Source organism: Egretta garzetta, unplaced genomic scaffold, assembly GCF_000687185.1.
Source record: "Egretta garzetta isolate BGI_Z169 unplaced genomic scaffold, ASM68718v1 scaffold81, whole genome shotgun sequence".
Classification (NCBI taxonomy): domain Eukaryota; kingdom Metazoa; phylum Chordata; class Aves; order Pelecaniformes; family Ardeidae; genus Egretta; species Egretta garzetta.
Genome location: NW_009258671.1, coordinates 5,850,183 through 5,874,633, shown reverse-complemented (window position 1 = coordinate 5,874,633; position 24,451 = coordinate 5,850,183). Strand labels below are relative to the sequence as shown.

Here is a 24,451-nt window from a genome sequence, read left to right as displayed (position 1 = left end):
CGCCGCCCCTTTTTTTCTCTCATTTTTTTTACAGCTTAATCGCCATGAACGCCATCGTTTTAACTGTTACTTGGATCTGCTATACTAATTTTTACCATACTGTTGCAGGGATATGGTACAGGCTGATGAGTCGGGTGTAGAGTTGTATTCTTCTAAGGAAACAAGGTGACGTTCACTACCCATGAGTTACACGAGAAAGAAAACAAAGTTAATAGTGTGGGGGTTGTTTTTTTTTTTTTGACTGGTCATGGGTTTCCAGCACCCTGCAAATTGTGCATTGAAAACCACTGTCCCTATAAAATTAAGGAGATGAGCAAAACCCCTTAGAATTTGGAGCTTGGTTTCTAAAATTATTTGCTGGCTGTGCTGATGTAATCTGACTTTATTTGGCATGGACTCTTTTTTTGTAATTCCCCTGTGTTTCTGCATGTGACTAAAATAAGCATCTGGAGGTAAGTGTACTGTAACGAGTATAACTTGTGAAGATTTAACAGCTGCTTACTTTTTTTCTGGTTAAATTCTTATCTGTTCAAATAAAGGAAAAAATTACCAGTTTCCTTTCAGAGATAAACAAGCAGTGCCTTATGTTAGGGCTGATGTAAGTCTTCTCTCCTTATTTTTTCTTCATTTTTAAACTTGCCCCTAGTGAGGCTTAATTGTCCCATGGGTGAAATGTACTCTTGGTATACTTTGTGAGGCTGCAGGACAGTGTTTGGAGTCAGTCTCAAGTGTGGAAGACTTCCTCCCTTTCTTCCCCCCCTGCCCAAGTCTCATGCCCAAGGTCTTAATTAGAGACACAAGCGTTCCCTGCTTCTTGCAGGCCCTAGAAGCTTGGGCTTGGCACCTGATGGTGGCAAGCAGGCCTGAGAATGAAGGGTCAATATTCTTGAATCTGAACGTTTATATTAAAAGATGCTGACAAGCAATTTGTCTCGCAGACCTGGTTGAAAATGGTTGAGTAATTGAAAAAATGACTGAAAATGTGCTGATTAATTTTTTTACAGTATGTAACAAGGCAGAATGAATATGGGACTAAGCTAACTGATTGGCCTTGAAGGAATGTTGCTGTATTTCCTTGCAGAATTGAGGGTGGAGGGGGAAAGCATTTTCCTTATAAAAAGCTAATAAGCTGTGTAATCTGTGTACCAATGTCTAGCTGATCATTAGGCCCTTTAAACAAGGACACTTGCCTGATGGTTCACTTATTTGAAATTGTCTTGTAGTTATTCAGTCTTGGACACCCAGCTTTGCAGGGATGGGCGCTGGTATCTCCTAATGCTAGAAGATCCTGCTTCATTTTAAAAGTGCTGATAAGTAAAACCTGTGCACGATGGCCTATATCACCTCTCTGGGGTTCTGATGGGCTGCAGCTCTTCAAACTTAGTATTTACACAGAAGTGTTTTATGTATCATGTTTGTTACCTCCCAGGGAGCTCCACCTTCATGAAGTAGGAGCGCAACTGGCCTTGTTTGCTACATCCAAACCAGGTTGTTTAGTGTTGGAAAAACTAAAGCAAATTTCTTGTGTAGTCAGGATAGAACAGCACACTTTTCGTAAAGGGAGCTTATCTGGATTAATTTAGCTTGCGCTAGCTGTTTAGTCTATGCAGAGACAACACTTTAAAACAAGAGGTTCACACAAAACTTCAGCTGTCTGCATGGGACAGCTGGTCACTTGCATCTTGAAGTGTTATTGCACAGACGTGTGAGTGACATCTTAATCGACAGTGCCAGCAATGTGACTGAGGCCAGGTCTTGCGTGTTCTGGCTGATAATCAAAGTGGATTACTGGAACTGTAAGCAGGTGAGATGGGTACTTCTTCCCTCACTTTTCAGACTGTAGAAGGCCTCGTGACCTCTAACTTGACTGGAATAGTCTTCTGGTATAGGAGTGGGGCAGCTGATGACAAGCCACATTCTGTGGCACTGTCTGCTTTAAGCATCAAACTGTGCTCTAAGCATGAGTCTCAGTACACATGCAATTAAAGTTTAGAAGCTTTCGTAAGTCATCTTGCTTCTTCTGGGTGGGGTGTCTTTATTTGGGGTTTTACTAGTGTGGGAAGATGGAGACCTTGAAGCAGGACTCTGCTTTGCATCTATGTATGCATGGCCTTACAGGTCTGATATAATATGGCTGCTGGCTTTATTCTGTTAAGTAACTGTATGCTCATGTTTTCCCTACTTGGACTAGTTTTCAGTCTGAGCTTGTATTTCATCTCCATTAAATGTTTTCATGTGACTACTTGTTGACATACTCCCTACACTGGAAGTTCTTCTTACCTCTTAATTGCATAAGCTTATTCTGTATATCCACTGTAGGTTGGTTGGCACAGAGCAGAAATGTGTTTTCTCTGACTGTAGAGAACCTCTTTGTCTGAGGCAAGGGTAATGCTTGAGCGTGGCACTGTAGGTAAAGACTGTTCCTGTATGAGCAGCAATGGTATGTCTTCAGCTGTGTTTCTTAATAGAAATTGGACTGCTAGGTGTCATTGAGAACCTTGTATGGTTAGCTGTTTATTGTTGATGAGGAATGACATCTGACTGTTGGAGCTGGAAATGTCGTTTACTTAAAGCATCAAATGAACAGAGAGCCTGGCACTGGATCAGCAGAATGGAAATGGTTCGAGCTGGGTGTTGCTCGTTGGGGAAACTCCATGTCACAGGGAAGGGATGATAAATGCTGAGCCTCTGTAGAGCTGATTACCTTGTTGCTTAGGGTTAAGAATAAGGACTTCTGATCTCAGAAGAGCTCTGAGCAGTTCAATTCCTTTGCTGTTTTTACTGGTTTTGCCCTTCATGTGGGAGAACAGATACAACGTGGAGTTACAGAGTGGGCTGTTGTCCACTTCTGTCCATCAGTTCTTTTATGTGCTGGATTATCTGTGCTCCTGTTGCAGTATTGGTACTAGTGTGCAGAGTAATACATGCTCAGTGCTCCATCTTTGCTCTGCTCTTACTCAGTTTCAGCAATGCTGACTTCCTTTAAGGATGTTTTCAGTTGATAATCTCTATAACAGTGAGGGTTCCTCTCTTGTATCTAACCCAAAACTACTCTGACATGCAGTGACCATCGTACTTCTCCCTACAAGGCAATGAAGAGGAGATAGTCTGGCATCTTACAGGGTGTTTTTCAGACCTTTACTCTTTGAAGCAAGTGAAGCAATAAAAAAAGCTGGGATGCCTGGGTTTTGTTCCTGGCTCTCTTGCTGACTTACTGGGTCAACTTTGGTTCTGTTTGTTGTGCTACCTTCAGTGATATCAAGCTTGCCTAACGAAGAAGCTTACATGCTGTGGTGGGTCCTGTCTGTTTGTGGAGGTCTTGATATCTGTCCTTCAAAGCACCTTTGACAACATCAAACTCTGTATGGCTCAGGTAGTCTAATGCCTGTCTGAGAACCTGTGATAGCAATAGGCTTGATGAATTGGGAGTTAATTTGTCTTGCTCTCCATGCTGCCTTTCTGCCTCAGAGCACCACTGGTGACTTTTTCAAATGACAGAAAAAGGGAAGGCTGGAAAGGTGCTGTAGTCTGTGGCCACGTAGCAATTGCTCTTCCAGCAAACTTCTTCGAAGGTTCTGCTGCTCTGCAGTGCTTGTGAACTCTCCTTTTGGTAGTTTTTCAAGCCTGGCTAGAAGTGTGGTTCAAGAAGCCTGTGAACAACAGGCTGAAAAATAATTGTCTGATGGATGTAGCCATTCTTGTTCTTCACCCTGAATCTATGCTCTTCTGTCCAGACTTTGGTTTAAAATGTATGTCACATGCACTGTTTCAGGAGCAATTATGCAAACAGTAAAGCAATGTAGAACACCATACCTTAATTTACCACACTAATTAAACTTGAGAGAGTGCCTCTGACATTTACAGTCTCATGACCATGTTGAAGTAGTGGCTGCATGTCTTGCTGACAAATCTGTTCTTATTTATGCAGAAGCCTCTGGGTGTGAGTACAGAGTGGAGGTGAGAAACAAGACACAGCAATGCAGGCTTTTTTCCCCTTGATGTAGAGCATAGAGAGGATGTATATGGTTTCAGCTTTTTCCTTAAAAGAACATCTAAGTGTGAACATCTTGCGGTTCAGGAAACTGTGCTGAAGTTCTTAAAGGTCAAAGAAAAACATTTTTCCTGCATTCTAAGCTTTCACTCCAAATTTCTGAGTGCATAGATGTATAGTCTATGCCTTTTGAATGCTTTTCTTCAGTATTTGTAACACTAGTTGCATTTCTGGTAGAACTTAAGAGCTAAGGAGGAAAGAGGTCTTGTGAAGAGGATGATATCTGAATGCTGCTCAAGGGATTCTATCAGAAATGGAAGAATACACAAAGCTTTTTTTGTAGCTCTAATTTTACATTAATTACAGTTTGAAAACTTGGACTAGAAACTTTTTCTACCTTAACACAAACTGCAGATGATGGGACAGAAAAAGGAAGAATCTGTTTTTCCTCCTAGACAGGTTGATCCCTGTATTTCAGCTGGGGTTTTATTGGTGATGCAGTACTGGTATTAATCTAATTTTGGGGGTGAGCATGCAAGAGTTGAAGTTAGCAAGATGAGAGGAGTTAGACTTTTCTTCCACTGTGAGGTGAGTGGAGGAGGCATGAGAGTGGGAGCTCACCTCTGCTTTACATATCATCAAGAGGCAAAGCAGCTGGCCAAAGATGCCAGTTCTTGGCAGGGGAGAGTGGAAAAACAACAAGAAAGGAGTTAGAGTACTGGGTACAGTTTCACATGAGAAGACTGTATCCCTTCCTTTTTTGGATGGGAGACCACCTGAGTCACCAGCAACTGTGTATATGGGATGGTGGTGTTGATTACTCTGTGCTTCTGTCGGAGTACTTGACAGTATCAACCCTTTACACCAGAAGAGGCAACTTTATTGAGGGAAGTACTGTGTGTGTGTTTAGGCTTGATAAGCTTTAGGTCTGCTGGGCTACTGTGTGTGCATGCAGGGGAATTCAGGGAAAAACCTGAAAGGTATTGTGCATGCTCTGCAAGCATCTACTCTGCATGCTAACCACCAACAAAAGAGAATCTTGTGGCTTCTGTATTGTTGCTTCTCTTTCCTCTCTTAACATCCCCTGTCCCTTGAGAGCCCAGCATGGGGAGAAACCAGGCTTTCTTGCAGGACTTGAATGACAAGCCAAAGCTGATTCTCAAAGAACCTTATATCCTAGGTCATGTGGTTCTCATTAAATTAAAAAGACAGTGGATCATGGGGTTATGCTCATCATAAGAAGAAATAGTCTTGGTTGTGTCTTGGAAAAATTGGTCAGATTTTTAGATACAGAAATCGATGTCTGACGGTCTTAATTAAGAATAGCATGGGAGCAAAAGACATGTGAAGTAGCTGAAAGTGGGCAAGTATACATATGTAAACTACAGATTTGACTGTATTATAGAAGTTGACTCCAACTCCCATGGTCTGGGAATTCACCCAGGAAGCCTAACAGGTATTGTGCAAGTTGGCTGGCTAATACACACATACTCGCCTGTATTTGCCAAGGAGCAAGTAGTCCGCAGTATCCTCTCCTATTTATGCTACTGAATGTTACTTGCACTAGCTGGGCAGCTGCAGTTAGTGTCTGTTGCTGATGAGCTCAGCTGTATCAAGTACTGAGCAGGTAGTCCTGCCCTGTGTGAGTGCCAGGCTGCACAGTGGGTTCTCTAGCTGTATCTGTTCTTGTAGGTATAGCTCTATGTATGGTAGTCTCTGAAGCCTTAATACAGCTTACAGGATGAGAGTAGCATAAACCAACAGCTTGCTCTGTTCCCAGCTGACTCATGTTGGACTACTGGAAGCTTCCAGGCTCCCCTTGGTGATTGCTTCCCTCTGACCAACAAGAAAAAAAGTGGTGGGTTTTTTTTTTGTAACACAGGTCTTCTTGAGCTCTCCTTGGGAAAATTCAGAAATGTGCTACTTAACCAGACCAATCCAGTGGAAGCTGTAATCAGGAACATTGCAAGCAATGTGACTGTCATCATTTTTCAAGTACATGCCCAGCGAAGTGATGTGGTGATATCCTTTGATAAGGTATGGTAAGAGTGTCACTTCTGTTCTTACATGCTATTTTTCTTTTGTTAAAGGAGTCGTCTATGGTACATGTAGGAATATGGAACTGAAGCTATATAAATAATATTAGTATTTTTCTCACATTCCTCTTAAACAGTATTAGTCTAGCTTCAGAAATCCTTTCTTGTACTTATATCATAGCTGCTATTTTGGAGGACTGAATGCTAAAGGAACTTTAGTGCTGGTGTGAAAAAGTTTCAAGGATTGTGATTCTTGGTGGAAGTGGGCCTTTTGACATGTGATGGCTGAGTACTGTCCATCAGCTTGTCAAATTAAAAACTGATTCATGATTAAGCATTTGCCAGATACCTTATACACTAAGCACAATCACTTTGGGATGTTTGTCTGCTGTTTATGTGGCTGGGATCTAGCCACTACAGATATGATGTCATGTTGCACCAGCTTCTTGTCCTGAATCTGATTCTCCTTTGGTGGCACATGAAGTTCACCCATGGTAGTCCAGTGAAGGCTGCTACTTCTAGAAAGCAATATAAGCATGTCTACTGCTGCACCCTAGCCTCGCTTTGTCCCATCATTACTAGGATGCAATCTAAAATACTGATTTTTTTTTTTTATGGTGCTGTGAGGCTCTAAGCGGTATTTGAGCAGAATGTAGACTAAGCTGAAGGTAGTAGATGGAGATCTGACAGCTGCCATCCAGTTTCCCTCTCCCCATCAGCAATTTCTGAATGAGAATATATAGAGTGTCAAGGAGTATTCTGGGAAGCTTAGGAGACGAATAACCTGTAACACAAGGCACCCAGCTCAGTCAGTTGTCTTTATATTGGTGAAAGAGCCAGGATTACAGGGCTAAGGCATTACTGTTGCACCTGTTTGGTCTTTGATTACCACTGGTAGAATCTTCTGCTATCAGTTCAGACACTCTTTGCATTCATGGACCTTACCAGGACAAGGACAGCAGTGCATAAATTTCGCTATAGTGCTTTTAGGGCTAGCCCGCCTCTAGAAATATGAAGCTGAGCCAGACCTTAAAGCCTACCAGGTCCAAAGTGCTTTCTTACAGTGTCTCAGATAACTGTGGCCTTCTGAGACAGAAGCACATTTTCCATGCTGAAAAATAGATTTGACTGCAGGTCAATTAGTTATTCCAGTGGCATGAGTGTGATGCTGCCATTGCTGCCTGATCTTTCCTCGAGACCCCTGATTCTGAAAAGGATGGTGGTGGTGGGCAGTGAGCCAATACCTGACCTGGCTCCAAGCGTTGTTGTCTGGCATGGCTAGTGCTAAGCCAGCTGTCATACAGTCATCTCCATTCTGGTGGAGATAGTGAGGTGCTTCTGCACTTTGGTTCCCAGAATGCCCTTTAGTAACATCTTGCAACTTTTTGTGAGGGATATTCTAATCCTTTGCACCTTTACAAGTCGATCCATTGCTGTGCAGCAGTAGACTTCAACTAGCTAGATTTCTCTGCAGTTTGCTTGTCATTATTAACTCTTCAGTAGTCTCAAATTTACCACTTGGTTTTTTTGAGCCTGAACTAGGCAGTGGGTGCTGTTAGAGGCCACTCCCTTTCTTCCAGCTCCTTTTTTTTCATCTTCCTTTTTTACTAGCTAGCTAAGGGCTGAATGCCTCCTGCGTGGCAACTGGCACTGAAATGTGTGCCTTACAGGTTAATGGCAGGAATGTGACTCCTGTGCCATACATCAAGCTGTGGTGGAAATAGTCTCAAGAAGAACTGCTTGTTTATATAATTTGTTTCTGTTCAGAATCCATCTGTGAATAGCTCGGGAACTGGAGTAGACAAAGGACTGGTTTCCATCCTTCGGCCTCAACAGAGCGTGTGTACATGGTACCTTCGGTCACTGGATGCTAGCCAGGTGTTCAGCACGGCTATTTCTATTCCCTATATGGAGAAAGGTATGTTCTTACTACTTGTTAAGGAATACCGGCTCTGATTATTACAAGTTACCTGTGAAATGAAGTGTTGACCTTTCACAAGTGATGTTTTTACGTGGTGCAAACGTGATGGAGGTGCCAGAAATTCTTTTGAAATGGGCTGAAAAAGTTTCACTGCTGAATTGCAAGTCATGTGTAGGATATACTGCGTGGCCTTGTCATGACTTTGGCCTTGGAGTACAAAACTGCTATGCATATGTATCGAGACCTCTGTAGTGAAACCACTTGTGTTGTCTGCAGGACTAGAACCTGACAATTTTATGTGCTTGGCAAGCAGACTATACCTGCAAGCATGTGCATTGCTGAGGTCTTAGAACTTTTTTCATATTGTGTATGGGGGAAGTAGAAACTACTACAGCTTTCTTTTCTGTGTTCTAGATCCTATTCCTGGAGGCTGCAATCTAGAATTTGACTTGGAAGTGGATCCAAATATTTACCTAGACTATACATTGGTTGATATACACATCAAGTTTGCCCCTGCAAACTTGGGATATACCAGGTGTGTGGAAAAACTTTCAGTGCACTAAGCAAGACCTCCTCTGTCCTGTATTTTGCCAAGGTCATAAAACAAGATTCTGCTGGAAAGGCTGACCATCCAGCTGCTGGCAGAAATCTTATTTGCTGCAACAAACTGAGAAGTAAATGAGGAAAAGGAGGAGGGGTAACAGAGAAAAGTTGAGAGTTACATCTTGTGGGAGAAGTTATGCAACTTCAGATGTGCAAGCGGTCAGCAAATACTGGATTTTCCCATTCTTCATAATGACATAATCCGTTTGAGGAGCAGTTGTGTATTATAGCCAGTTTCATTCTTTTACTGATACAGAGCATGATAATGGCCTAGAGTTTTGTTTAATGTTGAGACTTCAAGTTATAAGGCATTATGTCCTGAATGGTGCTGATGTCGCAGGGAATGGGGAAGGCTATGTTCAGAGCTGTATGTATAGCATGCATGGAAGGGGGAAACAACAACAACAACAACAAAAACAAAACAAAAAAAACCCACAAAAAACCCCAAAAAAACCCACTAGTGCTGTGATCTTTGGCTGTTTTGACCTCTTGGAATTCTTGTGCTGGTTCCTTATGGCAAGTCATAGGAAGCCTCTGTAAATGTAAAGGCAGGTACCAGCACAGATGCTACCTGCATCAGGGTAGTTTTGCATAATACTGCAGAATAGAATATTGTAGTCTGTGTTCACAAACATTTACGGTCTAGTTTTGAATTAATTGCTGGTGTTAACCTCTAAAGAGTAGAAGCTAAATACTGCCAACTTGGATGGTAACTTCTGAAAACTAATGGTAAGATCTGGGGGCTTGTGCTGGGCACATAGCTGATCTCTTTCTAATTGTAGAGGAGCAAACCCACCATCCTGTGATTCGGGGACTGGTCAGAACTCCAGATGGCGACTGCGTTATGATGTCTACCAGTACTTCTTACCAGAGAACGATCTTTCTGAAATGGTACTCATGAGCCACATACGGAAGATGTCTGAGGTGCAAAGTATCAAAGCTAATGGCATTAAAGTAAGTCTGAAGCACTGGTGTACCAGGCATGTGGCAATATCTTAAGTTTTCTCCTCCCTTGTGGCTCATCTTCCTTGAGTGGTGACATAAGCATGCTGCTGATGCTTCAGGCTTCTTGCTTATATCTGTGATTGCTGGCGAGGAAGTATACGGTGAGTGATGCATGCAAAATGGTTAACCACTCTCTCTTGGGATGGAGATGGCTAGTTAGCACAGCCTGGAATGTGGCAGAATTGAGTTTCCTTGCAGTGGGCTCTGATATTGGGTAGATGTTAGTGACCAGTCTGATGTGTTTCTGTCTTACATTCTTTTCTCAATTAAACAAGCTCTTATTGCAGTGTCGTCTTCCTTGCTAAATGCTACTCTAGCCACAGTGCTTCTTCAGCAATGTTGAAGCCAGCTTGCCTATGGCAATACTGCCACTGAGTGCCTGTAAATCCAGAAGTTGAGACGCTTCTGACAAAGATTGATAGTCTCCTACAGTGCATGGTAGATGCTGGGGACTGGCATTCTCAGATGCTGAGAACTGGGCAGGGAATGCAAGGAAGAGAGGAGGGAGGGGAGTATGGTGGAACAGGCCCCATCTGGAGTGGCATAAAGAGATCTGATATACTAGAGTAAATGCTTGCTGCATGTTTACCTACACCCAGCAAAGAGATTGGAAGGGATGGACAGATGAGAATCTCAGTGGCCTTGACCTGTCTGGCCTTGCCGGGGAGGAGAATGGCAGCCTTCCCTGGTTCAGAGGCCAGACCTGGGTTAGTAGATTGATAGGGGAAACTGAACTGTGCTCTCAAGTGGGGAGGAGCAAAGCGTAAGAGTGAGAAAATCCTCTGCCCTGTCAGAAAACATAGTATTGTTGGAGGAAGTGTCGCCTGTCCTATAAGCCTTTAATGTTTCAACTGGTAATACTGAGACGGTTCAGAATAAGAGTTCTTCCCTGCAGTTCTGGCTGATCATCATCTTTGAATTGCTGAGAATTCCCTCAGCTGTATGGGCACATCAGCATTCCAACAGTGACAAGCAGTTCCTTGCAATTAAGTAATCTTTACCGTTTCCAGATGCTTACGCTGACAACTGATGACAAGACCAATGTCTACTTTTCCTCACTTCCTGGACAAGGTGTGATCTACAATGTCATAGTATGGGATCCTCTTTGGAATACTTCTGCTGCATACATACCTGTGCATACATATGCCTGCAGCTTTGCTGACCTGGTGGATAACTGCTCTTCTCTCAGTAAGTTGGGACTTGTACATCCTTGCCAACTCATTTCAAGCTTGTTGTGCTCCAACATGCTGAGTGGTGCTTTTGAGATTTTTTTTTTTTTTAATGTGTGAAGGAGCTTTTTGTTCTGCAGTAGATATATCCTGTTACTTTGAGAGAGTCTACTTCTTGATTGAGGAGAAATTCTAAATAATAAGGCTAAGGAGAACTATTAGCAATTGAAGGTTTAACTTAGTGGAGGCTTAATATGTGGCTTGCAAATATATAGCTTTTAACTCTGTAGTGCCACTCTAGCTTTTTCTGTTTGAACTGGATATGTAATCTTAAATCACTTGTAGGACTATTGATGCTGTATGTGAAACTAGGCTAATACAGCATGAACTAGATGAGGATCGAGCCTGATTTTTCCAACTGTGCTGGTGCTAACAGCAATTGGTAAATTATGAATATTTTAGGTGGAGATAGTCACCTAAAATAAGCAAGAAGATAATGCCAGCAATATCAAAATGACTAGAGTCATGCTATTTGTACAAAGCTATATAATGATAGAATTTGAAGAGAAGAGCGAAGTTGTGATTCCCACTACGACTGTGGAAGGGACAAGAATAATGGGTAGAATGTGGTTCATTAATCATGAGAACAAATCTTACTTTTTTTCTTATCATATACTGTAACACAAGTAACTGTTGTCAAGCTCAGTATTGTCTTAAGACAACGTAAGACACATTGTCTAGGCTCAACCCCTTCTCTCTAATTCAGAGAACTAGTAAAATGTGGTTTACTTGTTTCAAATAGCTTAAATACCGGTAAGGATTTTGCCTAGGAGACGGAGGTGAGCTGGTCCTTTCTGTTGCATGGAGAGTATATTAAAGGGAGATCATGGTGAAGGCTGTGGTGATAAAGACTATAGCTGCTGCCTGGGTCACTAATCCTACAGCACTGAATTTTATAGATGATTGGTTGTCCCTTTTTTAAAGCTGAGCAGAGAATGTTCAGGTAAAGCTGTATCAGTATTATAAACAGCAAGTTACAGCTACTTAACTTCTGTTACAGAAACTTCAGCGTTTTGAAGGAGGAGGAAGCTCTTGATTTCTTAATCAGACTGGAACTACTTCAGTATTCTGTTGGAGATCCTATCAATACAACTGTTAGTTCAGGCATTGCAGATCTGCTTACATGGTGTGTCTGAAGGAGTGGCAGCTATTAAGTTGTCAGTAGACTCACTGGCAGCAAACTGACCTTACCTTAGCCTCACTGTTGGGACTACTAGGTGGAATGCTCTAGTAACCCTTTCTTTCTTCTTGCAGGCAAGCTCTCTACCAAAGTATTCTTCACTGCTCTTGCTTTTCTTGGTCTCTTCACTTGCTTTTTTGGACACAGATTCTGGAAAACAGGTACTGAATGTTGGTGTGTTTTTCTCGTAAGTCTGGTTGGAATTTCATAGATGTAACTTAGAATGGTGCTGTTATTCTAAGATTCACTTGATAGTGATTATGTGCCAGATAGGTCCAATGCTTTCCTTTTACAGGATCAGAGCTTTTAAGCACAGAGCAAGAAGTTACTGGTATGCTAAGAACAGAAACTTAAAACTAGGGTGCATGCTAGGCAACATAAATAAGTAATTTTTTGACTATTTAAAGGGCTTGAGGACACCCCTTTCCAGAACAAAGTGTTGTCTGGATTGCCTCTTGTGCTTCTTGACCAGTGAGCTGATACGTTCTCTCGCTGTTGTAACGTGAAGATGTCTGAAGATGTACTGAAGTGGGCTTGGTATGAAATGATATGACAGTGTACAAAATCTTTTTTTCCTTCTTCTCTAGACTTATTCTTCATGGGCTTCATATTCGCAGGATTCTTCTTCTTTGTATTTATTACAAGGGTAACTGGCCTTGGTTATGATGGTGAGTAGATGTGTTGGGATACCCCTTGCTCTTTACAAAGTATTGTTGTCATTGTTGTTCCTTTAAGTAAGACCTCAGTTGTGCTTGTTGTTGGCCAGCCTTAGGAAGGATAGGAGTATGGTACCTGGGTATTTGAACTGAGCTCTGATTACTGTAATAGCTGAATACACAACAGAGTAACTGTTGCTTTCCAACATCAATTAGTGATGCAGAATTAATAGCTGCAACTGTAAAAGACAAATTTAAGTGTCCATCCAAGGAAGATGCAAATTTCCAGAGTTTCTAAAAACCTGTAGCATACTTCCTACTTTTTTCATAATGGGTGGACCTCAATTTCAGGTCATGCAAATTTTGTCTATAAAATGAGGGTGTGGAAGGTCTGTATCCTGTTTCTTAGACTAGCAAGAATTAGTTCCTTTTGGCTTGGTCCTACCTCATAGTTACTTTTTTGATACATGTGCATTAGCTTTTGCAACCATAACTGCCCTAGGAATTCAAGGAACTAATGTACATAGTAGCAAGACTTTAATTCCAGTCCTGTGCTACTCTTTCAGTAGCACATCCTCAGTTGCAGACTGGAGTCTAAGCGAAATGCATGAAGCAAACAGAGATACTCTTGTTTGGCTTTTTCAGTGTTTTCATTAGGTAACAATCAAGCATGTAAGTAAAGCTGCTTGAGTGCATTATTGCAGTAACTGAAGTTTTCAGACTGTTGGAATTTCCCCTTTTCTTTTCCAGTGCGTCTTATTTTGACAGCAGTAGCTGGAATTATTGGAGGGCTTTTCCTGGTTGCAAGCTGGTGGAGATTTGGCTCTGTCCTACTCTGTATGTTTATTATTGGACTTGTCCTGGGATTTCTCTTTTCATCGACAGTCTTCTTTACTCCACTAGGTAGGCACTGAAATACTCTTCTGTAAAGTGCTTGCTATTGAGTGATGTATTCCTGCTGTGTTATGGGGACACTATAAGGCTCTTAAGACGAATGCCACTCTGGTTTATCTTAGTGTTATATTTAACTTTCTCTTCCCAGTGTTGGGAGGAATAGAGCTGTACCTGAAGCCTTCTTTCAGGTGTGCTGTAATTAAAACTACTTGCGGAATCTGCACCAGTGGGAAAAGGAAACTGCTTATTCTGGAGAGAATTTGCTGAGGCTCTTCCTACCTAAGCTGCATGCCATCTCAGCAGTCTGTGACGCCAAGCAAGGTTGCTGAGCTGGAATCTCTCTGGGACATCAGAGCATCAGCCACACTGCTTTTTCTATTGTAATTTTAAATCTCAAAACTCTTAGTTAAGCTCCCTTGGTGGTACAGTATTTCATTCTCCAATCAACTGTTTGACTTGAGCCACAGTTCTGTGATAATACATGCAGTCCCTGGTTGCTCTTCAATGAAGTAAAACAGTGACTTGGCTGGGGGTCAGCTTGTGCCTTCTGCTTAATTGACAGGCCTTAGAAAGCAGGGGGAACAAAGTAGTGTTTGAGCAACTTAATTACTCTTCCAAAAGCTAGAGACGTTCGTTGCCTTGTATTGTTGTGACGGCTGTACTTGTACGACACTCCAGAGTCAAACATGTATGGATGCAGGTTTATAGATTATAAACCTCTATAGGCAATAAAAAGGCTTCTTATTGGGTAGAGGTACTCTGGTGCTTTTCATTCTTACCAGGTGAGTAATGTATACATCATCAAAAGTCTTTGCTTCATAGACAAGATCTGCTGTCCCAAGTTAGAGTACAGGACCTATACTCAACTGGGACAGTCTTTCTGTTCTTGTTTTGAGTAATTGTGTTACAATGCATCTTAATCAGCATTTGAGCTCAAAAGCTTTTCCACACCGTACTCTAAGATTTCCGAATGTACAGAATCTTTGGGGGGAAAAAGCTTACCCCCAACCACTAACAAAAAAAGGAAATGTTTTGGTAACTAGTAAATTACATGTAGAATATGGTGTCTTTGCAGGAGACTACAGGGTCTTCCGTGATGATGTCGTGTTCTGGGTGACCTTTTCTTCTGTAGCCTTAATGATTCCAGTGCTTTTTGTTGGCTGTCCAAGAATTGTAAGTAATCTGCGCTGTTACCTCAGGAGGAGGGAGGAAGAGGTGTCAGACTTCTTAATGCAAAATGTAGTCCTGTGGGATATGCATAGAAGACTTAATACAGCTTCACGGAGCCCAGCGCAGGACCAGCTCTAGGGAGTTCCTGTTCAACCCTACTTGGCTAAATAGTCTGTAAACAAAGGAATGACTTTTTGCACATTGCATCCACTAACACTTGCATTTAGTCAACTTCTGCTGTCTTAACAGGCTGTCTGGTTAGCAGGTGTGCACAGCCAATTTATTCTAGAACAATTGGTACAAAATACTGCCTTAAGGAGGCGGGGAAATGGTGTTTATCAGTCTCCTAAAGCTGGGTTTTTCTCCCCCTCTAGCTGAACATACTGGCCTCTGGAATAGTAGGCTCTTACGCAGTGATCCTAGCTATTGCTTGCTATGTCTACACAAGTCTTGCTTACATCACCTTAGACCTACTCAGAAGGGTTCTCAATGATTACTTCAGCAGAGCTTACACCAATGTGCCTTTTCAAACAAATGGTGAGTACTGCTCTTAAGACTTCTTTAAAAAAAGAACTGATATGAAATACTTATTTGAGAAACCGCTGCCTCTTTAGTTCCATTGTAAACAGTGAGTGCTGAGGGTAGGAAAGGAAGAAAGGAGAACATGGTAAGTAGAGTGTGAGATTTAACACCCAGATGATAAATTTGAGCCCTCCAAAAGAAATACTGAGTAGACACAAAGGCACCAACCTTCCAGCAGGTGTTATGCGACAAAGGCCCTTGTGAAAGGTGCTTCTCAGGCTTGGGCTGCCTTGCTGATGAGTTTGCAGAACAGGCAGTCAAAAGACCCGATACGGTGACTGAGCAGACTCATCTCAAATCCCTGTGTGTTCTTGCCTTTTCATGGATTTACTCTTGGCATGTGAGGATGCAGAGACAAATACTCCATTCCTTTCTGTTGCTAAATTTGTTCAGTGGTTGTGCTTGGGAAAGGAAGGAATGTTCTTTTTTGATGTAGGAATCTGTTTGTTTTCTTTTTTTTTTCAGACTTCATTATCCTGTCAGTGTGGACAATGCTGGCCCTTAGTGGAGTAACTGTGCAACTTCGCCGAGAGAGAAGTGAAGTGCCCTTCCCACCGCACCCCTATCTTGCCTGGAAGCGGGAAAGGGAGCGCAGAAGCACCAATGTCTTAGACCCTAGCCATCATATCCCTCCCTTAAGAGAGAGGATCCATAACAAGCTACTGCATATCAAAGAGCTTTTTCAGAAAGAGCAGCCTGCTGGGGAAAGAACTCCGTTGCTTCTGTAACCTGCCAAATAACTGGTGGGAACAGAGAGGAATGGTGAGACGAGTGATCCAGCAAACCAGCCAGTGGTGCAGGATTTACTGCTGCCAATATGTCCCGCTTAGTAAGAGGAACATAGTTGCTCAACGTGGAAGAAAAGTTATCTGTGTGGTACACTACATGCTGGTTTGTGACTCTTTCATCAATGGCCCACTCAGCCTGCTGTAACATGCGTATGCCTAGCTGCAGAATCTTGTACTAATGGTCAAGTACAGGTATTTACCTTGTGGTGATCTAGTTTGATGTTTAGGTATGTGAAGTATAAAACAACCCTTAGAAAGCAACCTGTACTATGCCGGTTCTTCCCTCGCAGTGTGGAAACCACTGCTGAAGTATCGCCTGACTCGCTCCTGAAGGGGAGTGGTCTGTCAGATTGCGAGGGATGAGAGATAAGGATGGTACACAGAAGGCATTCTTCTGGCAGGAACTGAAATATCACCTTCTAATATAGGTGCAAAACGTGTGGCTGCAAGACACAATTGTTTCCAAGAAGTATTACTGAACCTTGCAAGCTAAACTAAGTGGCTTGAATTTAACTGCACTGAATTAACTGTTTGTAAGTGTGCACACTGGGGACTCGGGAAGCAGACCTGATCTGAGACAAGAAGACTTTCTTCCTTGCTTTTGGATTGTTCTGTAGCAAGCTGGTCATCTGGTCTCTGTGCAGAGATGACTGCTAAGAGAACACAAGAGGTTTGCCTCCTTGTTTGCTTTCTGGACAGCCTGTGGATTGTTTCTGCTCTGGTATAATCTCTCTAGATGGTGCTGTCATAAAAGAAAATACTAAATAAGCTCTTTGTAGCCAACAGCAGTTTTTTCCTGGAATTGTTTGAAACACTACTTTTATTTTTAATCAATATATCTTTTAATTTTGCCTTTAGGGGGTGAAAACAGCATACAAATAGCAAAATACTGACCAGGATCCTTGCTGACTGAATGTGTTCCATGCCAATTTGTTTTGCATCTGCCCAAAGCAGAATGTAGTATAAAAACAGATAAGGGACCACTCTTGTGCTCAGTGGAGGATTGCGATCTTGTGCAGTGGCTTTATTCACTTCCTTAAAAAGAAAACAAACAGCCTTTTTTCAAAATGCAAAGTGGAGCATTGTGGGTTTGACTCACATAAATGCATGGTGATCTGTAATGCATTAAATGACAGTTGAAATCTTGCATCCTCTATCTTGATATGGGTTATGGTGGCTCTTCCTTCTTAGTCTCACTAACTTCATACCTTTAGTGTGGGCAGCAAAGTGTGAAGTCCTTCCTGCCTGAAGGTGAGTGGCTGTTCTGCTACCTGAATGGAACCACCATGAGTGAATACCCTAGTGGTGGAAACTTCAGTTCTCGGCCACCACTTTACATTCTTGGTAGCAAGTATGTAAGAAACAACTCTTTGTAAGGAAACTGGCAAAATAACTTTATCTGGGAACATAGTTGAAAGTTAAAACGCCCTAGCAATAGGAAGGAATTAATTACTTTTAAATTACTCTACTTACTGGCCATTTTTCTTTGAGTAAAAGGTTAATGACATAGTATCTGAGGTGACTGAGCTGGTCTGAAGTTTAGCAAGACAAATCCCATGATTGCTTGGAGTGGGAATATTTGCTTCATACAGCAGAGCAAGGCTGAGATCCTGAGATTTGGGTCTTGCTTTCCCTGGTTTCAGGCAGACTGATGCTCGCTGCCTGCCCTTACCGCACTGATACCGAGCATGTCTTTGCCATATTTGATGGCAAGTAGCAAACACTTATTTGGTATATAAATGCTCTTAAACATGTTTACCATGGTTGTTTTTTATAACTGCTGTGATTAACATTGTGGAAGAAACAAGTTTAACTCTAATTTTCTATATCTTTTATAATAAAGATGTCTTTGGAAAGACTGTTGGAACTAAAGGGGTCTCTTTGAATTCAATGACACTTTTACAACTTGGCTTCTGTCTTTGGTGTTGTAGGGATGGTTTGTTGAAAAATTTCTTAGCCCCTCAAGGGATGAATTGCGGGGCAGGGGAAGAACTTGGCTGACCTGTTGTAAGGATGTACTGTAGTTAGAGTGACACCCAGAGGCTGAGAGTGCAGTTGTGTTCTGTATGAAACCAGTGAAGAAGCTCATGGTCCAAAGAGGTTATTTTAGATAGCTTTGTCAGATCAGTTTCTAGAGGACAAAGGGATGGCTGTGATCCACTTCTTGACTGGAAACTAGTCTGCAAGATCATGTAGGAAGTCTATGACAGAACTGGGCTTTGAATTTCCTCCCCCCCCCCCCGAGATTCTGACTTGGAGATTTTGGGTGGTTTTCTTAATACTGCTAAGAGATAATATGGGAGTTTCTTTGATATTGTGTAAGCCATAGTGAGTAACAGTGATAATAATCAGAATACACTAACTGATCCAATGGGGTGCCAAAGGGGTAATTTTCAAGGCTTTTTTTGAGGCAGCTGCAAAAGGAAAACTACCCTGCTATGCTTCTGTTGTGACTGCAGAAGCTCTCATTGGAAGCATTTACTGCCTTGCTGTGTTAGCTGCACTACCTTGCAGTTTTGCTAGCTTAAAATAATGCTATCTGATGCTCCTGGGGAATCTAAATCTAAACTATGTTGTTCTAGGTAGCAATTCCCCTGTAAAATCGAGTGTTTTGAAGCTTCTTGTAAGCTGAAGCTTTCTGGACTATGATAACTATCTAATTTGCGCTGTTGTAGGGAATCCTCCTGCCCATGATGGCTCCAGTATACTTCTTTTGCTGAATTTTCTGCAGTCTTCGCTGCCCTGTAATAAAGCTGCAATGATCATGTTGTGGTACTTGTCTTAGCTGCTTGTAGAGCTTTCCTAGGTCTGTGTGTGTTCCAGTCCTGCCTCAAAACTGCGTGAAAAACTGTCTTCCTTTGCCCCTTGCGCTCTCAGCCATGCTAACTTCTCCTAGCAGTTAAACAGGCTGTGGCACAAGTGGACTTGAACACCAATCTTTTCAAAGAAACAGATCTTCCTTTGCTCTTGTGTCTCCTGCCTCACTTTAAAAACACAAACCCAGCCTGACTACTGCTTCGTGGAGTAGGCATGTGGGAGGCAGCTTGCCTACCTGCTTCCCCAAATGTTCCGAAAGCATGGCTGAGAAACAAATCATCATAGGTGTACTTTGGAGGGAGGGAGGATAAACTCCCCCCTCTCCTAAGCTTTGTATTTTATTTGGGAGCAGGTTATGGAAAGCTATAGAATGGGCCCACAAAATAAATGTTCCTTTGTCATGTGTGTGGTTCCATATCCTATACAAGTGGCTCTTCTTACTGGGATGAATGGTGTGGTGTAGATCTTCCAATCTAATAGTCCACGCTGCTAGTGCTTGGTAAGAAGAAAAGGTATGAGTCATTGTTCTTGGATCTTCTCACCTGGTTGGTAGAAGTATGTTGCGTATATCAGGTTGTAAAGCACTTGGAACCATTTTGGGGACTTAGCTGCTGGGTGTTATGTAAAACCCATGATAGAGACTTCTGAGAAAACTTTGGCTTTGTTTAATACCTTGCTGTTTGTGGTCACGAGCCTGGCTTTGAGAAAACTGAGCAGAATGTGAATGTTGTAGAGTGCTAGTCTGAAACAAAAACTTGGTCCTGTGAAATGCACTAATTGGCTGGCATCTTTCTGGTATTGCTGAGAGAGAGAGACTTTAACATGTCCTGGCTTGTTTGGTGGCTTGCTTTCAAGCTGTTTTGTTTTCCTGTCTCTGCCAAAACTGTATGAAACTGCCCCAAGCAACTGGATATTGAAACAGATGGTAAACCAATACTTAGTTTAAAACTGCTTGAGGACCAAAATCCTTGTTGTTATGTGGCACAGACATCAGTAACTCTTCAGGAGGATGTTTTTATTCTTAATTAGAGGCTAAGGACTGAACTCAGCTAACAGGTAGATAAAACTGGTGATGTTCCTAAGCAGGGCTTCATCATGAAGCCCAGCCAACTGCAGTGATCTCTGGTGGCATGGGGTTTGGGTAGGAGAGAAAGTGGTTTACAATTTGCCTGTTTGAGTGCTATATGCTGCAGAGGGAAGATGGACCCCTTATGTCTCTGCTCTGGCCTCTCCTGTGTGAGATCTGTTCCTCACTGCTGTGCTTGGGCTGACCTATGTTCTGCTGCTCTCGGGTGAGCTTGTCAGCTCTGGAACTCCTGGTGAGCTCTGCTCACAAAGAAAACATTCTCTTCTTCCCATCAGATCTCCTGAAGTAGGCCCTAATATTTTTAACTCTTTCTTTAATTTTTAGGTGATTAGGTTAGCACACTCCTGGTCCTAACCAAAAAGTGCAAGGTGTACGTTGGAAGAGACCTTTAAGATCAAGTCCAACTGTACTTGTCCGCCAGTAAACTATATCTCCAAGCACTTTATCTGCCTGTCTTTTAAATACCTCTGGGGATGGTGACTCGACCACTTCCCTGGGTAGCCCATTCCAGTGCCTGATAACCCTTTCAGTGAGAAAATTTTTCCTAATATCCCATCTAAACCTCCCCTGGAGCAACTTGAGGCCATTTCCTCTTGTTCTATTGCTTGTTACTTGGGAGAAGAGAGCAACACCCACCTTTCCACAACCTCCTTTCAGGCAGAAAAGGTCTCCCCTTGGCCTCCTCTTCTCCAGGCTAAACAACCCAGCTGCTCCTCATCAGACTTGTGCTCCAGACCCCCCACCAGCTTTGTTGCTCTCCTCTGGACATGCTCCAGGGCCTCAATGTCCTTGCTGTAGTGAGGGGCCCAAAACTGAACACACTATTCAAGGTGTGGCCTCACCAGTGCTGAGTACAGGGGGACAATAACTTCCCTGCTCCTGCTGGCCACACTATTTCTGATGCAAGCCAGGATGCTGTTTGCCACCTTGGCCGCACTGCTGGCTCATATTCAGCCGGCTGTCAGCCAGTACCCTCAGATCCTTTCCTGCTGGGCAGCTTTCCAGCCACTCTTCCCCAAGCCTGTAGCATTGCATGGGGTTGTTGTGACCCCAGTGCAGGACCTGGCACTTGTAGCTATTCGTCATCCACTGAATCTTCCTTCCTGCCAAGTTGCCCTTACCCAGCTTTTGCTTTTCTCTGCAATAGCAAAAGAAACAAGTGAGGTATAAAGGATTTCTTTGGTCCCCTCCGTATCTGTCTCTTACTCCAACCTGGAATGTGTGCAAAAATGGCCTTTCCCAAAGCCTTCCTTCTGTAAGCGTTCACTGATGCTTCTCACCCCAGTGAGTCTCTTCAGCTTTTGTTCTGTCCTTGCCTAGAGCTGTCCTTTATCAGAAAAACAGGAAGCCCTGCCTAAAACAAAATGCCCCATTTTAATATGTGCGTTTTTCACTAAGCTTCTGAGCTTTTCATCTCTCTTCCTAAAACTGGCAGCAGCGTGCTGTAGGTTTGCACGTGATCTTTGCAGCGGTACTTCTGGTGGGATTTATTGTAACTTTGTCCAGTCAATAGTCAGAATAGGCAGCGCTGAGCTTTTGGGAAGTAAATATCCTACAGGTAATCATCATAAGCACTAGGTCAATGTGTTCTAACTCAGCGGCTGAGATGCACTGATAATATCCCTGCCTATTTAGTTGAGTTTTGTCAATATTAATTTGATTAGGTTGTCCCTTCCCACACCTTTGATTAGTAGGCTTTGATGTTTCATTTTTCTTTAGAAAAAATAACTCAATACCATTTTTGTTTCTTCAAGGAGATGCTTGTTGTTTATAACTTTTTTTTTTATTGATCGCAGACCTTGTCTGCTAGCATGTAGCTATAGGCAGACAGCTGTCTCCTGTTTGAGTATGCAAGGCTTTATACTTTCATGCACACTGGGGGAAGACAACTTCAAAACAGAGCAATAAATTAGCTAATTTTGGGGGTGAGAGGGAGTGGGAGGGAAAAATGGTTGTGTACAACTTGCCTGTCTGCTTCAGAACTGGGTCTTCACAAGTCTGCCTTGTCAAAAAAAGCACTCTGCAACTTTTCCACATTATTCTTAGTGCCTTCTCGTGTAACAACAAATTATCTAATCTGGTCAAAACAAGCTGGATTCATTTTTTTTATCCTGAATGCTCTGAGGAGAAAGTTGTGTGCAGGAAGCAAAAAAGCAGATAGTATGTATCATAGGAGGCAGCTGTGCTGTTTGCCTAGCTGCCAGTAATTTAATGAGTTGCATATGATGATTAATTTAAAGAATTGTTTACTGTGTTCCTGAGCATAGTATTGGAAAACCTAAGACATTGGTTGCCCTGCATCCATCAGTGTTTTTATTGTTTGAGCTTCCGACAACTGAATTTTCAAAAATATCTAATGCTTTCACTGCTGAAATAGCCATCCTCAAGTGTAAATCTCAAGGTATTTTTGGTGGTGAGAACATTGTAGGGAACTTATTCTTCCTGCATCCTCAAGTGTAAATCTCAAGGTATTTTTGGTGGTGAGAACATTGTAGGAAAATTATTCTCCCTGCCATTCTATAAAAAAAGGTAAAACTTCACCTTAGGGCAATGGGACTGCAGTTGGAGTTCTGCTTGTTTCCCTTGTGCTGCTGTTCTCTAGCTCGTGTCTGAGGAGTGTTGCCAGCCTGTACTTTTTCAGGAGTGGGATTAAGAAACTTTTCCCTCCCTGTTGAGCAGTTGCTTGAGGCTTTCTCTTTCTAAATGTAAGAGGAGATTGGTTCTTTTTCTGAACTTGGGGAACAGCTATGTTCTCTGATACACAGGGGTGGCCACGCTGGCTCCTGGGGGGCATGCTGCTGCTGTCGGAACACACAGGCACCAGGGACCTGGGTACCTCTTCTTGTATAGTCATTGCCATAGAACCTGTTTTATTTTGCAGCACATCTTAATACACAGGAGCTAAACAATTTTGTTTAAATTAGTCCACTCTGCTGTCATCAGTATGAAGTTCAACTGCATCGCAAATGAAAGAAAAAAGTGGGATGGGCAAAAGGTGAGGCTGACTGTGACCTACACCCCTACCAGGTATGTGCATGTGATACAGAGCAGCGCTCTGCTGCGCACGGGTCTCCCAGCACGCTGCAGTATCCTGGTGGAAGGGTAAGCCTAGCAAGAGGCCCTCTGCTGACATTATACAGAAATCTACTTTTCTGCTCTTTAAACAGTAACAGCAGGCATTTGTTCGTTGGTGCTGGTTTGGGGATATGGGCGGGAGAGTGTACAGATTCTTCTAGAGCAATAATGAGATGGTTTTGTTTGCACACACGAAGTTAAATGGAATTCCTCTGAGACAACGCCTTCTGTGACAATTGTGCAGACAGCTGGCAGCTCTTGCACACCTACAGCTGAACAGTGTTCCCACTGCATCTTGTTGCTGCTGCTTTTTTTTTTTTTTTTTTGGACTCCAGTGGCCATGTGTAGCTTGATGCTGCTTCCAGAACTTGTGTTGCCCACAGCACAATGTTGAAAAGGCTGGTGAAAAAGTTGCCTAATGTTAAACCTTACTCCTCTGCCATGTTCCTTCACTTCTAACTTAAGCTTTCTTTTGCTTTCCTCTCTCATCTTCCCACTGTCACTGTATACAACCTGTCACACTGTGACCAGCCCTACGGTGTTCTGTTAGCTAGTTTGACCACCTGTCATCTCAGACATCAGCATCTGCAGAAAGAACAAGTACATGTTTTACACTCAAATAGGAGAATTGGAAATTCTTTTAATCAGCAAAAGTGCTTCTAAAGCTTAATGTTTACCAACCAAAAATGAACACTTCCTAAGTTAATGTAAATCTTATTTTGGGTACCCACAAAGGGATCCTAGTAAATGTAATTCTGCGTGAAAACAGGGCTATTACTTCTGGATTTTAACATAATCTTCTAATCCAATGTATTTGTTAAAAAGCCAAAGCTATTTAAAGCTTTTAGTTGTACAGAACAGCCCAACTTAGTTTCAAGCTGCCCTTCAGTCTTGCCTTGGTTGACTAGCTGCTGCATGTATTTATGACTTAGTTTGACGTTAATTACCTGTCTTTAAACACAGAATTTATGATACTGAAAAAAACGTTTCTCTTCTGAGAAATCATGGGGAAGTGGAGAAAACACTGTTGTCATCTTATGAATTTTATCCACTGACATGCTCATTTACACATTGCAGAGAAAGGAACCCAGAGCTCGAACCAACTTGGAGTGGCTTTTTTTTTAATCTTCAGGAAGAAAACACAACTGGCACACCCTCTATCTTTTGATCCAAAAATCAAAGTCCTGTGGACTGCTTTTTGTTTATCCTTACTGCTCCTCTGTTTTGGTAAACTGTTTTCCAAGAGAAAATGAAGATTTTTACAGAGGATTTTTTCTTTTGCTATATAGCAATATGAATAAAAGTGCTAGGAATGGGCCGGCCTGCCTTAAAGTATAAAAATAAGCAGAGTAAATGGTAAAATCATGTCTTTTTTTCTTACATGTTACTAACAAGGCTTGTTTCAGATTTGGTACCT

At 42.3% G+C, this 24,451-nt stretch overlaps 1 protein-coding gene across 1 annotated transcript; it reads left to right on the top strand.

Moving 5' to 3' along the window:
- The first annotated feature begins 5,095 nt into the window (after nucleotides 1–5,095).
- TM7SF3 (transmembrane 7 superfamily member 3) lies at nucleotides 5,096–24,379 on the top strand. Its single transcript, XM_035888508.1, has 13 exons — nucleotides 5,096–5,171; nucleotides 5,874–6,028; nucleotides 7,795–7,945; nucleotides 8,363–8,483; nucleotides 9,334–9,505; nucleotides 10,567–10,744; nucleotides 12,040–12,126; nucleotides 12,553–12,633; nucleotides 13,372–13,524; nucleotides 14,591–14,688; nucleotides 15,060–15,222; nucleotides 15,733–16,725; nucleotides 22,841–24,379. The coding sequence occupies exons 1-12, from the start codon at nucleotides 5,096–5,098 to the stop codon at nucleotides 15,993–15,995; spliced, it is 1,698 nt and encodes a 565-aa protein (XP_035744401.1). The 3' UTR covers nucleotides 15,996–16,725; nucleotides 22,841–24,379.
- Nucleotides 24,380–24,451: the final 72 nt, after the last annotated feature.

Bases quoted from the DNA above. Each gene is read 5' to 3' on its own strand.
- TM7SF3 (XM_035888508.1), top strand. From the start codon at position 5,096: ATGGGGAGAAACCAGGCTTTCTTGCAGGACTTGAATGACAAGCCAAAG. The intron at 12,127-12,552 runs GTACTGAATGTT...CTTCTTCTCTAG, and splicing joins ACACAGATTCTGGAAAACAG to ACTTATTCTTCATGGGCTTC. The intron at 13,525-14,590 runs GTAGGCACTGAA...GTGTCTTTGCAG, and splicing joins AGTCTTCTTTACTCCACTAG to GAGACTACAGGGTCTTCCGT.